This window comes from Lycorma delicatula, chromosome 3 (genome assembly GCF_047948215.1).
Source record: "Lycorma delicatula isolate Av1 chromosome 3, ASM4794821v1, whole genome shotgun sequence".
In the NCBI taxonomy this organism is placed as follows: domain Eukaryota; kingdom Metazoa; phylum Arthropoda; class Insecta; order Hemiptera; family Fulgoridae; genus Lycorma; species Lycorma delicatula.
In genome coordinates, this window is record NC_134457.1 from 134,229,155 (window position 1) to 134,244,706 (window position 15,552).

The window sequence follows — 15,552 nt, forward strand, 5'->3', positions numbered from 1 at the left end:
CTTCATCAATAGTTACTCGTCTGTTTAAGAAAACCATGTCACGTGCACACTCAATGTTTTCCTCATTTGTGGTGGTAAACCACCACAAATGAGGAAAACATTTCTGACTCCTTCCTATTTCTGGCTGCTTCATTCACCACTTGTACACTTGTGCGACCATTTTTGAATTTTTTAATCTATTCGTAGACACTCCATTGCGGCAACACACTGTTCCCGTACTGTACCAAAAGTCTTCAATGAATTTTGGCTCCTGATACACCTTCGACCACAAAATACGGATCGCTGAACGTTGCTCTTCTTTGGTGCAAACGGAAAGCGGAGCAGCCATGGTTAACAGCAGGCAGTGATAATGGAACTAACCTAGCAGCATCAAACCTGCCCAGACATAACAACAATTAAGCCACGCATGCGTCATCTACCCAACACGACAGTACTACCAACATAAACAAAAATATAATTAAATTGCAGATGATAATTGACTTACCCTCATAATATAATATTTATATATATATATATATATATAATGCATCTACATAATTTGTGGCACTGCAACAGCAGATTGGTTGCCCAGATTTTCACGAAAAAGTTAAGCAGATAATTCAGGTGGATTGAGGAACTGCGAATGGGCTGAGAAATAGTGAGTTGAAAAAACCAAATTATGGAAAAAATAACTTATATCTGAAATATGTGTGTGTGCGTGTGCACTCTTGCATGTGTGTGTGTGTGTGTTGAATGTATTTTTTTTGAAAATTCAAGTAATTCATTAACATAATGATCACTGTGTTAAATTAAATGTAATATCAAATGAAACTTACACCACTATATCACAATAAACAGATAGTTAAACTTAACAAATTATTACCAATAATCAATTTTCATATGATTCAACTGTTATTAAGCTTACATGTTCTGTTGTTAATATTTCAGAAATAAAAAAAATTTCTTCTTGGTTTCAGAGTGTTTAATTTTCCTATAAATTTGTTTTACAATTTTTTAGAAAAGTGAGAATGAAAAAATTCCTCTACACAATTTGTCATTGGGTTTGAAATTAGAAGCTGTTCATCCACAGAATAGAGCTGAGATTTGCCCTGCTAGTATAACTAAGATATTTGATGATAAGAATTTTCTTGTTACTGTTGATGACATGACCCAGAACATTGAAGAAGCAGATGATAATAATGATTTAACATGGTTGTCTTGTTTGGCTGATCCTTATATCTTTCCTCATGGTTAGTATTTATAGTTTACTACATTGAAAACATTTCTAAGTTAGTAATTAAAGAATAGGGTTAATAAAAAAAATAATAAAAATTATACTGTTTTCCTTTATAAATTCATAATTAGAAATTTATATAAAAAGAAACTTTATTACACTTTTGGTTAAAAACTTTTTTTGTGTTCTTTCTGCTATTAAATAGATTTTTCCTTTATTGAAGTTTTTCAGTAATGCTGGGGGATTAATTGTTTTGGATATGAGTTTTCAATTCTTATGTTATAAAATTACATGACGAGTATAATTATATATTGAATGAATTTGTTAGATCTGGTCAAAAAATAACATTGCTTAAACTTATACAGTGAATCTACTAAAACTTGAGAATATCTCTTGTTATGATGGTCTTTATTTAGAAGATGGTATATTGTATTTGATTTATATTCTGAATTTTATTTTAAAGCTCTCTTATTTTATTTGACAGTATGTTATACTGCTGTAAGTGTTATATTAAGTGCTTCAACTTTTATCTCAAAAGTTGTCTGCCTTGATTTTTATGGTTACAATTACTATTATAATTTTATTCATTTGAATGAACGTGATTATGTTTTATCAGCTGTCACTTTCTCAAATGTTTATGGTAAAATATCTGCTAATTGGTTGGGATGTGGTAGTCAGCTGTGTTGCTGGCCCATTATCCCCTTGTTTATGTTGTCTAAAATGTGAATCTGTGCCTGCTTTGCTGTTTCTCCAAAGAATGAATAGAATCAGAATTTCAGAAAACATTTTTTTATAGTTTAATATCAAAAACTTATTTTTAATTTGCACTTATTGATCCTCTTTAATCAGCAAGTATGATTTTTTCTTTTTCCTTAAAGGTTGGGCAAAGTCACATAACTTAAAACTGACACATCCACGTGGTTGGATATCTGCAGAGGAAGAATTTGACTGGGATGAGTATTTAGAAATAACAAAATCTTCTCCAGCTTTATTTACAAAACTTTACAGTAAGAATATTGCTGTTGATAGTGGGTTTGAAGTGGGAATGAAATTGGAAGTTGTTAATCCAGATAATGAGCATCAGATTTGTGCTGCAACGATAGCCAATGTAACTGAACACTTGATTTGGATTCATCTTGACAGCAATGATTGGTTAGTAATTTGCAATTAATTCATTTAATTCAATTGTAATTTAATTAATTCAACTGTAATTCATTTTTCTATGAAATAAATATAAAATATATTGCCTTTTTATTTTGCCTTAGCTCAAAATTCTTGCTATCTTCATTTTAATACTATTAACAGTTCTTCATATTAATAATTTATGCTCTTGTTGGTGATACATTCTTGACAACAGTTTGATAAGGATTAAAAGCACATTTTGGCCAAATTAAACTGCTGAGAGGAAGAGGATTTTAAGTAAAGGATTTAATTTGTGTAACTCTTTTACAGTATTTGTGTAATTTAATTGACAACTATATTTGGTTAAGTTTCTTTCACTTTTATTGACAATATTTTGATGTTAAAACATTCTACAATTAAAAATTTTGGTCAGAGCTTAAAATTTGCTGATTTTATCAAGTAATTTCTTAATTTTTTTTTCAAAATATATTTGATATTTCACTAGTAACCTGTATGTTTGTATCAGATAAAATTTATAAAAATATGAGGCATGTTTTTGAAGTAAGGACCATTTTGAAATTAAAATAAAACTGAAAAATGTGAACTAACTTTTTTACTTATGCGTAAAAGCAACATTTATAGACTATTTTTCTACAAAGCTGCCTTCAACTTCAATATACTTTTTATAATGTTTCACTAGCTTCTTCATTTCCTGTTTAAACAATTCTCTCACCAGTATAGAGGGGATGATTGAAGATTTCCAATAAAGTTTTTCCAATTGCTGTGCTATCTGATTTTTTGTTTATGACCAGTCATTATCATGCTAAAACAAAATTCTGCGGGATAGCATCTTATGTTGTTTGTTTTGAAATTTTGTTCTCTTTTAAAATTTCTTAATGTGTATTGGCATTCACAGTAGTTCTGCGGTTACTACATTTGACAAGCAAGACATGCTTTTTGTCCCAGAAAACAGTATCCATAACCTTCTTTATCAAATGTTCTTGTTTGAACATCTTCATTGTAGGGATTGATGTATGTTGCCGTTGCATTGACCGCTGCTTTGTTTCAACATTCAAATAAAAAATCCATGTTTAATCTCTGGTAACAGTGAGATGAAACAATTCATCACCTTCTTTTCTGTAACGCCACAAAAATTCATGGGCTGCAGCAAGATGTTTTTCTGTGCGTGTTGCTTAATATCTTTGACAATAATCTGGCATACAATTTTTTGTAACTCAATTTTTCAGCCAAAATTTCATAAATAAAAGATCATGAAACATCAAATACAATTTAACACAGTGATGTGCCAGTTTTCTTGAATTTTTTCATCAGCTTTTTCAATAAAATCATCTGTTATCACTGATGGTCAGCCGCTATGTTCTTCATGAATATTTTTTCACCCTTGTCAAAATAAACAGTACCACTGTCTTATTTTAGTATTACTCATGATATTCAGCCCATAAACAGCACAAATTTCTCTGTGAATTTCAGAATTGTTTTTTTTGCTATCATAAATTGGATTACTCCTCATACTTCATACTTGGCAGCATCCTGAATTATAGCACTCATTATAAATGGGTGTATATAATCAACTAACAATGAAATGTCTAAACTATTTTTGCTAATAGCTGACTACTGATCGAAATAGCTGAGTTATGCAAGTGCATCTATTTATATTGTGTATATATATATATATATATATATATATATAATTATTAGTAATTAAGTATTATATTAATATTAGCAAAATTAATTCTTTTATTGTATGTGTCCATATTCTCCTCCATACTAACTATACCAAAGACAAAAGTATAACCTAGCTTTCCACCAACAGTATCGAATTCAATAATGTCTCTTACCTTATCTTATTGCTCTTTCATATTAAGAGTGGTCGAAGGTTTCCCTCATCGTCAGTTAATAAAAACTTTCCTATTTTAAAAATTACAAATAAAAAAACAAATTGTTGCATATTGTAAAATATTACTCAAAATATTTATAAAATAAATGTCTATTTTCTATAAAATAATATGCAGTAATTATAACAAAATTTGTATTGGGAAAACTAATAGATCATTTAGGGCAAGGTTTACTAAACAGTTCATCTGTTGAAAACATCTTGTGAAAACAATAAATTAGTTTATCTAATCTTGCAGACCATTTAATAGTCACTAAACATTCAATCACCGACTTAGATACAAATTTAAAAATAATTGAAATTACAAAAGAATGTGATAATAGCAATAAAAAATTAGACATTTTAGAAAAGTATTATATATACAAATATAGATAAGAGTTTGATAATTATTTTCTTATCAAAACTGCCATAGATAGTGTACAGTACCAGCTTGGCCATGAATGACACAGGTTTGCCAACCTTAAGGAGAGAAATTTCCCAGTGGTCTTTACTTTAGAGATATCCCTCGTAGATGCATAAATATATTAAATGATCGATGCATAGATTATTTTTCAGTAAGATAGAAAGTGTCATAAAATTCAGCATTTAATAAAATTTTTAAATTTAGATTTTATTACTGCTAAGCAGTGTTCACATGAAACTAAGATGTAAAACTAGACACTATTGCAGTGTATCACCATGGCCCTATGATTGTGATTTACATTTGACACTTTTTGAAGCTGGGAAGTATATCATGAACATGGTTTTCTTTATCATATTATCTTTTGTTAAATTTAACATAATAATGCAAATAAAGAACTATGCTAAATGACTGTAATAATTGTTGGAAAAGAAGGAAATTCTTATAAACCATGTACAAAAATTTTACATAAAATCTAAATATAGAAATTTATTTCATACGTTAACAGTCATCTTTTCCAGACTCCTAAGAATAGTATATAAATGAAAATAATAATGTTATTTAAAAAATATTGTTAGATCACTTTTGCAGTGTTTCATAAGAATTGTTTATTTGTCAATATCTTTTGTTATTTCTTCTTTTTTAATTTGTTTATTTATTAATTTTCTTATTTAGGCTGTACTGTTTCCTTAGAATCTGCTGATCATGATTATTTAATGATTGAAATGGCTTTGTGGTTTCAGATTTTAGATAACATCCTTTTTAAAAGTTTTTTCTGCATTTTTTTATTTTTCAATTTATATTATTAGTGGAAGTAATTCATTTGAAACATAAAAAACATGATTGTGCAAAGAAAAACTATTCCAGTCTTCCTCATGCAACAACAGTATTTCAGCAGAAAAATTTGAAAACAAGCTTTTGTAGCAGTGATGTATAAGTTCTTCAATAACAGTCTCATGTTTGCAACACTTGTCTTTGAAAGGTTAATAAAAATTTATAACAAAAAAGTAAAGAGAAAATTCTATAAGAGGAACACTGCGACAAAAGTTTCCATTGCATAAAAGAGAATTGAAACTTTTAATCTCGTAATTTGTAATATGTATATCTGTCAAATTTTTTTTGCAATTCTCGTTTTTTCTGCCTTTTTTCATTTTGTAATTGTAATTAAATTTTAATGAAACAATGAGTGAAAGATGAATATTTAAGAAAAAATAATAATAATTTGTAGTTGGTTTGTTGTACTGTACTTAAAAAAAAAATGTTTAATTTTGTAACATTTAATTTTTAATATTTACTGTTTTCCTTGTAAACACAAAAAAATATTTATCAGTTTTCTTCATTAGAACCTTAGGCTTTTTACAATGATATAAATATTTAAAAAAAATCTATTTCCAAACTTTTCACTGTTTTTGAAAAATTATGAGAAATATTTTTACAAAAATAGCTGCTAATTTTATTTGGTGTATTTTGTTAGGCACTTGATTTTGGATCTTTTTATGTCTCGCATCTTGGTTACTAGTTAATCTTCAAGCCAAAAGAAGATGGAGTTTTTACAAGTGGACTTACATCATTATAATTATTTTATTTGTAGAATAGTGTTATTCATTTTTAATCTAAATTGACATGCATATTTTATAACCAGTTCATTTGTAAATTACTATTAATACTAATTAATTCTTGTGTGCATTTCTACTAAATGTATCATATTGAAAATATTTTTCAAAAGATAGACAAAACCTAAATTTTTGGAGCTGGTTTTTAATTGTTATGAAAATTATATATTTTTTAAATTGTCTACTTTTTAATAATAGATCTTGAATTAATTAAAAATATTCAATGTACTATATGTGTTTAGAAATTAATAAATATTTCTTTTTTCAGTTTCCAGCCGAGTGTAATTTTTAGTTTAGATTCTCTTGAAATGTTTCCAGTTGGATGGTGTGAGATGAACAATTATTCTTTGAAACCACCACAGTCATACCATCCATCACAGACATTGTCGTCATCACAGTCATCCGAAAATGCATCATCTGTTACTAATGAGTAAAGCATTAATGTTTATATTCTGATACTTTCATTAGATTATTATTTCAAATTAATGATTTATATTATGATAAAATTATTCTCTTTATTTGGATCATAATCATGTGATGATTTTTCTATGAGTTCTAATTTTTGCAATTTGGAATTTGAGAACCTTAAAATATACTACATCAAAATATGTTCTAGTTTTCAAGGAATTCATCTTTTATTTATCACATTTAGTAAAGGACTGTAAGTTATGTACAAACTAGCAGATAGAGCTTTGTTGTTTTGAATAAATACTGTGACCTGATTTGAATTACCCAATAACAGTAAACTATTTTATTATTTTTTTTTAACAAGATACCTAAACACATTGTGCACAGTACTTTTTTTTAGTATATTTTTACTGAACTTGTAATTTCTAATAAAAGTACTAGGCTGTTCAAAAAATGTATACACTTTAAAAGCATGTCATTCATTTGATACTCTTCAATTTGCATTGTCTACAGGTTCAATATATAACACTATTGTTTAGCAACACCAACAGGTTTCATTATGTTAATCGATCAATGTTACGGGCTACATGATTCAATGCAATCATTTGAGAGAGTGCAGTATTGGCGCAAACACAGCTGTCATTTAAGAAGAAAAAAAAACATTCTGAAGTAGTATTGGAAGTTCAAGAATTCTTTAAAGTTCGATGACAATGGAGGCAGGGATATGGAACTGAATTACTGGCACATCTAAGCATTACTCGCTTGCATGATTAGTAGTCAATTCTCCAGGGTTCAGTGTTAGGTGTGGACTGTCAAGGGAACTAATCAGGTCAGTTTTTTTCCAAGGTACAGTTACTGGCTAGGCTAACTTGGAAATGCTAGACACATTAATTTTACCATCCATTAGGGCTTTATTTGGTGATGATCAATTTCTTATTCAGCAAAATAGTGCCCCGCCACTATTTTGATACAGATGTGCTTGCCTACCTTGATAACATTGCATTGGAACATTGGATAGGATGAAATAGACTAATTGAGTACCCCTCACCTGTTTGCTTGATTTAACACCCTAGATTTTTACTTGTGGGGGACTGTCAAGGACGTTGTTACAGTAAAAAGCTGTGGTCACTTGTGGAATTACACCATGAAATTGAAATGGCTTGAGAAGCAATCCCTGTGGCTACTCTGGACAATGTCACCAGGAGTATAGCATTGTGCTGAAAAGTGTTTGCAGGCTGGTGGTGCAGTTTGAGCACTTTTGAAATAATATATATAGGAATTGTATCTGTGGTAACTTTTTCTTTCGTTTTGTTATAATATTCACAGTAATACAGCAGCTATTTTATTTTAAAGTGTGTGTATACATGTTTTTGAACAGCCTGGTACTAAATAGGTTTCATCAATAATAAAAAAAAAAAAAAAAATTTTTTTGTCGCCTCTTGCAAATAAATCATAATATAAATAAACAAAAAACTCCATGATCCTTAAATTCCATGATATAAGGAAATAAAATGAATTTAATTGTAAAACTTCTAATCTCTGTACAATTACAGTTCATCCATGTTACCTTTCAGGTTGTCAGACATTAAACCAACAATCAAAAAGCATAGTACAATAAAATATTAAAATTAATCAAATATAAAACATTTTCCATTGCTAATCTGTGTATCATTTTCCTCATATAAAATCATATTTATAATTTTTCTTCAAATAATCATTTACAGTTACAACCCATTGTTTTTTCCTCATAGTCATATTCTAATTCATTTAGTGTGACCTAGTCATGCATTTTTCTTTTAACTCATTGTTAATGTTAATCACATGGGGAACAGCAATCCAGCATTGAACCTCTGCATATCTTGATTCAAGAATTGACATTTGCTGTCATTTCATCTTTCTCTTTTGTGACATATCATGAACTATTCTCCCTCTAGAATATAAACTGAGTTGTTTAGTTTTCCAGAATTTATTGCTAAAAGAAAAAAAAATTAGGAGCACTATCCTGTCATAATCAACTGTTCATGTTTATCTCTATTTGTTCGCCGAGTTTCTGGGTGTTTTCTGCAGCTCTTTGTTCTCCTTCTTGCACTCTTAATTTGCTCTTTTTTTGCTTGATTTCTTGTTCTCAGCAAAAATAAGAAAACTCTATGAAGTTGTTAAAGTCATGAATTATTATTTTGTGATTACTGCAATGCCTGAAATGAGTTAAACACTTTTTATTTATATATTAAAATTTTTAATTAAAAAAAAAACTTTATTCTATTTATTTAATTTAAGAATGAATTTTGATTTTTTGTGACTAAACTCAAACTTGAGGAAAATTAACACTATTTTCAGACAAAAATAAAGGAGATTATTAAGAATGCAATAATCTCCTTTATTTTTCCTTTAATTTCCTTTATTACATTCTTACCATTATATCTTCAAAAAAAAAAAAAAAAATGGATATATAAGTAAAAACAAAAAAATCGCTCAATAATTGACATTAGTTATGAACACCATTTACAGCAGCCCAGAAGAAATCTTTCTGAATAACAATGGCATAAGTTACATGGCTGCTAACAAATGCTAATAAGAACAACCGTTGCATACATGTTAAACTAAATTTCTGTTTTTAAAAAATTTAAAAAGGGAAGAGACTGTACTGAGTGCAGCTAGTGTTAAATAATGATCTGCAAAGTTCTCTTCCTTGATGATGAAGGTGTTCATATTTCCATTTTCTTGAACATGGATTAAAAATGCCAGAACTGTCAATATTTGCTAGGAAATGATGATGTATATGAGAGCATGTGTAAGTGTGATATGCAGAATTTAGAAAAGGACCTTTGGATCTATATTTTTTTAGTTATTTTTCAAGTACAGATTATTGCTATGTTCAAAATCTGTATCCTGTTTGTATTAAAAATAAATAGATTGCAACTCTATGATTTTAATTAGATTTATATAAGATGTGTAAACTTAGATTTATATTTATTATATAAGATGTGTAAACTATTTTGTCATTTTTTTTCATTCTTCAAATGTGAAATTTTATTAATTATTAAATAAGATTCTTTTTCTTTGTAGGTCAGAAACATCTAATGTCAAATCAGAAGACTGTAAAGATAAACAAAAGGATTCTAGTAAATCAAATGGTGAATCAAGAGGTAGTTTTTGGTGTCCTAAAATATATTTCAATCACAAATGTTTCTCAGGACCATTTCTTAGTAAAGGTAAACTTGCTCAGTTACCTAAAGCTGTTGGACCTGGTCCAGTTACTCTGGTTATGAAAGAAGTTCTTTCAATGCTAATATCAGTTGCTTATATATCTAGTCGTGTTCTTCGAGAGCTACAGTGCAAATCCAAACCACATCCTGGAATGCACCTTGAAGTTTTAAAAGCAAAGTTAGTATTACATGAATCATTGATTATATCATGCAACTCAAAATATTTTACCATTTATCATTAAATTTCTTGAATTCATTAAACAGCATGATGAAACATTATAGTTTAAAAATTGAATTTCTAAAATATGCAAGTTGTATCTAAATTCAAAAATGCAATAATTTGTTTTTTGTAACTACAATTGTGACATGGTAGATTTATTGTTACTTCATTCTAGATTTCTTAAATGTGACTTCTTGTTGAGTTGTGGTTTATCGACCTGTAAAGTGCATCTATCCATGTTATTTACATTATGTTATTTACTCTGCCCTATATCTGTGTTTTTATGTAAATAAAAAAAAAAATTGTATGTACTGAAACAATCTAAGAGAAAATCATAATTTTTCTGAACTGATTTTTAATATTTCTTGAGATTTTTTTAGTTGGATTGCCTTATATTAATTGTTGGTACCTTAATAATATACAACAGTATTACAAAAATTAATGTATTTAGGTAATAGTTTAAACATTTGAAATTTAAGCCGCCACTGCGTTTAGTTAAGAATCTTGAAACCGAATAATGAAATTACTTGCAGGTAACTAGTTTATGCTGAATATAATTTAGATTTTATTAAAAATCCCTTGATGTATAGTTACAAAAATGTATTACTGGCTATTAATCCTAAAAAGGTAAACTTGCTCAATGCAAGTTATGTTTATCAGTTTATTTTTATTTTATCAGCTAAAAAATTACCCGATAAATAAAGTTTATCGGGTTGCCTGTAAAATTTATTTGCCTGTTTTATCAATTATCAATTATTTCTACCTTCCATTTCATTGTTTTCTGGGCATTTCATAATATTTATTATATCATTGTTTCAGTTATAGACGTATAATTGGTTTTCTATATGTTCGTTAACCATATTTTAAACTCATTTTACAGAAATAGGATAAAATACATATAAGAGATGTATACTGGTTTAGATAATATCTTATAGATAGGAAACAGTTTATAAAAATTAAAGAATGGGTATGAGAGTAGTGAGACATAAAGTTATGAGCTGCAGTTACACAATTTTTTATTACTAGGTCCAGCATTTTTGTTAATTTGTTTCAGAAGAGTTGAATTACACTTTATGAAATGATAAACACTGATGCATCTCTAATATTAGTATATTAGAGATTATATTTTCGTATTCGACTATTCAGTATCTCTTTCAGTGTAATTTAATATTAAACAAAAATAAGTTAAACTAGTTTGCTTTAAAAGTAAATATAACAAAATATTAAAAATAATGTTACTATTTCGTTAGTAATAATATAGAAGTTACCAGTACTGGGGGTTCTTATTTAAGTAATCATAAATAGTTTTAGAATGATCATGCAAGTAATATTTAAAAAATAAAAACTTGTTTATATTTCATTAGTAAAATTAATATCTAGATTTGGAGATAAATTAATGACAGCAGTTTATCCCGTAAATTGATAATCTATCATGTATAATGTTTTGGGTATTAACCAAATAAAATTGAGATAGAATTTTCAGGTTACTGAAGAAAGTTATTATATGAGGTTTATATGTAAAATTCTGAACTTTTTAAATAAAAAATAATCTCTTCTTCCTTAGAAGTTATTCAGCCTTGTTACCTTCAAAATAGTTCTTTCCATTCAAATACACTGGTCCCAATGATTCTTCCATCCTCAAAACATTTCTGAAACTCTCCATTCAAGACGTTGAGCAGTTCAGTTAGTGAGTTTTCCTTTTTTTGAGTTAGTCAATTAAAAATGTCTATCTTGCAACTTCATCTTCAGTTTAGGAAATAAAATAAAAAATTATGAGAATAAAAAAGATCTGGAACAATTCACTATGTATTGTAAAAAACTAACTATTATTGCAATTTATGTGAAGGCATATTGTCAGCACCGTGCATTGACCATTGGTTTGACTTTCAAGCTTTGTTTGACCCTTTTTTTTGTTGTAGCCTTACAATGTTTAATTACTTCAGGATACACTCTTTATTTACTCTCTTGTTGCCTGGAAGAATTGATGGTGATCAATCCTCTTACAGTTAAAAAAAACTTTCAGCATTACTTTTAACATTTGATCCCACTTGTTTTGATTGTCAGTCATGGGGCCTCTTTTCATACCCACTATGGTGTTAGACAGAGCTTTGTTTTAACATTGTATTCATACACCCATGTCTCATTACCAATAATGATATCTTTTTAAAATCTTCGTCCACGTTAACTCGATTCAGAAACTCTTGACTTGTGCTGAAATATTGCATAATAATTTCATGGTACACACGTTTTGAAATGATTGCTCTTTACTTTGTGAAGTTTAAAACAATGGTTAAAACAATTAAATTCCTTAACTTTTGCTACAATTTTATAATTCTTGGTTGTTGACAGTCTTATCTGACTAAGCATCATTATCAGTTGAAGTTTGGCCATCTTTGAAATGTTGTCAGCACTTGTATGTCGAGTCCAGTTTAACGTTTCAACCCCCATATGCTATTTATAAAATGTTTTACAGTAGTGCTATTTATCTCACAATTTAAAAAGTTTGGGAACTTTATGGACAGATATCATATATATATTATATAGTAGGAATAAGGGAGTTTGAAACTTATAGGTAATCTTTGAATGATGTACAATTATTGATGAAATAAATTTTAAAATGAAACTAAAAATACATGGAAAATTTTTTTTTCTTCAGTCATTTGACTGGTTTGATGCAGCTTTCCAAGATTCCTTATCTACTGCCAGTCGTTTCATTTCGGTATATCCCCTACATCCTACATCCCTAATAATTTTTTTTATGTATTCCAGACTTTTCCCCCCTGCACAATTTTTCCCATCTGCTTGTTCCTCCAATATCAAAGCAACTATTTCAGGATACCTTAATATGTTGCCTATAAGTTTGTCCCTTCTTTTAACTATATTTTTTCCAAATGCTTCTTTCTTCATCAATTTGCCATACCTCTTCATTTGTTCCTTTAGCCACCTGTCTGAGTTTTAACATTCTCCTACAGCACCACATTTCAAAAGCTTCTAATCTTTTCTTCTCAGATACTCCGATCGTCCAAGTTTCACTTCCATATAAAGCGATACTCCAAACATATACTTTCAAAACTGTTTTCCTGATATTTAAATTAATTTTTGTTGTAAGCAAATTATATTTCTGATTGAAAGCTTGTTTTGCTTGTGCTATTCAAAATATTTTAACGTTCCTGCTTCGTCCACCTTTAGTAATTCTACTTCCCGAATAACAAAATTCTTCTACCTCCGTAATCATTTCTCTTCCTATTTTTATATTCAGTGGTCCATCTATGTTATTTCTACTACATTTCATTACGTTTGTTTTGTTCTTGTTTATTTTCATGTGTTAGTTCTTGCGTTGGACTTCATCCATGCCATTCATTGTTTCTTCTAAATCCGTTTTATTCTCAGATAGAATTACTATAGCATCAGCAAATCGTAGCATCTTTATCTTTTCACCTTGCACTGTTACTCCAGATCTAAATTGTTCTTTAACGTCATTAACTGCTAGTTCTGGTAAATATTAAAAAGTAATAGGAATAGGGAACATCCTTGTCAGACTCCCTTTTTTATTATGGCTTCTTTCTTATGTTCTTCGATTATTACTGTTGCAGTTTGGTTCCTGTAAACATTAGCAATTGTTCTTCTATCTCTATACTTGAACCCTAAATTTTTTTAAATGCTGAACATTTTATTTCAGTCTACATTACCAAATGCCTTTTCTAAGTCTATAAATGCCATGTATGTTGGTTTGTTTTTCATTAATTTCTACTGTTAATCTGAGCGCTAAGATTGCTTCCTTTGTCCCTATACGTTTCCTGAAACCAAATTGGTCTTTTCATAACACTTCTTCCACTCTTTCAGTTCTTCTGTATAGAATTCTAGTTAAGATTTTTGATACATTAGTAGTTAAGCTAATTGTTCTGTATTCTTCACATTTGTCTTCTCCTGCTTTCTTTGGTATCATGACAATAATGCTCTTTTTGAAGTGTGACGGAACTTTCTCTTTTTCATAAATATTACTTACCAGTTTGTATAATCTATCTATTGCTTCCTTACCTGCGCAGTAATTCTGTAGGTATCCCATCTATTCCAGGAGCCTTTTTGCCATTCAAATCTTTAAATGCTGTATTAAATTCAAATCTTAGTATTGTAGCTCCCTTTTCATCCTCTTCGACTTCCTCTTCTGCTATAACACCAGTTTCTAATTCATTTCCTCCATATAACTCTTCAATATATTCCACTCACCTGTCGACCATTTCTTTCATATTATAATTGGGTGTACTGACTTTATTTAACATATTAGATTTAAATTATGTACCACAAAATTCTCCTTAACTTTCCTGTATGCTCCGTCTATTTTACCAGTGATCATTTTTCTTTCCACTTCAGAATACTTTTCTTTAATCCAATCTTTTTTCGCTAATTTGCATTTCCTTTTTATAGTATTTTTAATTGTCGATAGCTCCTTTTACCTTCTTCATCACTAGCATTCTTATACTTTCTACGTTCATCCATCAGCTAGAATATATCCTCTGATATCCAAGGTTTTCTACCAGTTCTCTTTGTTTCGCCTAAGTTCGCTTCTGCTGATTTAAGAATTAACTTTTAATATTTTCCCATTCTTCTACATCATCTACCTTATCTTTTTTACTCAGACCTCTTGTGACCTTAAAAATCTACTTTACCTCTACTTCCTCACGCTTCTCAAAATTCAACCAATTCATCTTTTCTTCAGGTTTTTAAAACCCAATTTACATTTCATTATCACTAAATTATGGTCGCTATCAATGTCTGTTCCAAGATGTGCTTTACAGTCGATTTCTAAATCTTTGTTTAACCATGTTATAATCTATCTAATACCTTGCAGTATCGCCTAGCTTTTTCCATGTGTATATTCTATTATGATTTTTAAACTGGGTGTTGGCAGTTACTAAATTATACTTCGTGCTAAACTCAATAAGTCGGTCCCTTCTTTCATTCTTTTTGCCCAGCCTGTATTCACCCACAATATTTCCTTCCTTGCCTTTTCTGATGTTTGCATTCCAATCTCCAACTATTATTAAATTTTCATCCCCTTTCATGTCTTTAATTGCTTCATCAAAAATATAATTGCTTAAATTTCCATGGTTTTACCAGATTAAAACCAAAAACTTATCCTTAATTTTGCAGTGGGATTAAACATTGACATTAAAAAGAATTTTTATATATTATTTTTCTTATATTGAAGTATGAACTAATATGTAAAATTACCTTAAAAAAAGCTTTTTGTTATCAGTTTTATTGTTATTTAACGTTTTTTTTTAGTTTACTTTTTGATATTATTTATTTTTTTGAAATATGATTATGCCTGCAAAAAATGATGCTATTGGATATAAAAACAGTAAACAACACAAAATCCAAAAAAACCTGTCTCTTAATAACCATACAAAAAGGAGTGCAGAGAATCAATGTAAAGAGGATGATATTAAGCATG

The 15,552-nt window shown here is 28.9% G+C and overlaps 1 protein-coding gene across 3 annotated transcripts in view; it reads left to right on the forward strand.

Annotated features, from left to right (window-relative positions):
* LOC142322027 (scm-like with four MBT domains protein 2) overlaps positions 1 to 15,552 on the forward strand; it is a 108,717-nt gene that overhangs the window by 76,045 nt on the left and 17,120 nt on the right. For all 3 annotated transcript variants that reach the window (XR_012755766.1, XM_075360625.1, XM_075360627.1), the window contains 4 exons: positions 998 to 1,229; positions 2,092 to 2,365; positions 6,532 to 6,693; positions 9,738 to 10,055. Coding sequence is in view for 2 of the 3 variants with exons in the window: in XM_075360625.1 (XP_075216740.1) it covers positions 998 to 1,229; positions 2,092 to 2,365; positions 6,532 to 6,693; positions 9,738 to 10,055 (986 nt within the window). In the remaining variant the exon portion in view is untranslated. The remainder of the gene's footprint in view (positions 1 to 997; positions 1,230 to 2,091; positions 2,366 to 6,531; positions 6,694 to 9,737; positions 10,056 to 15,552) is intronic.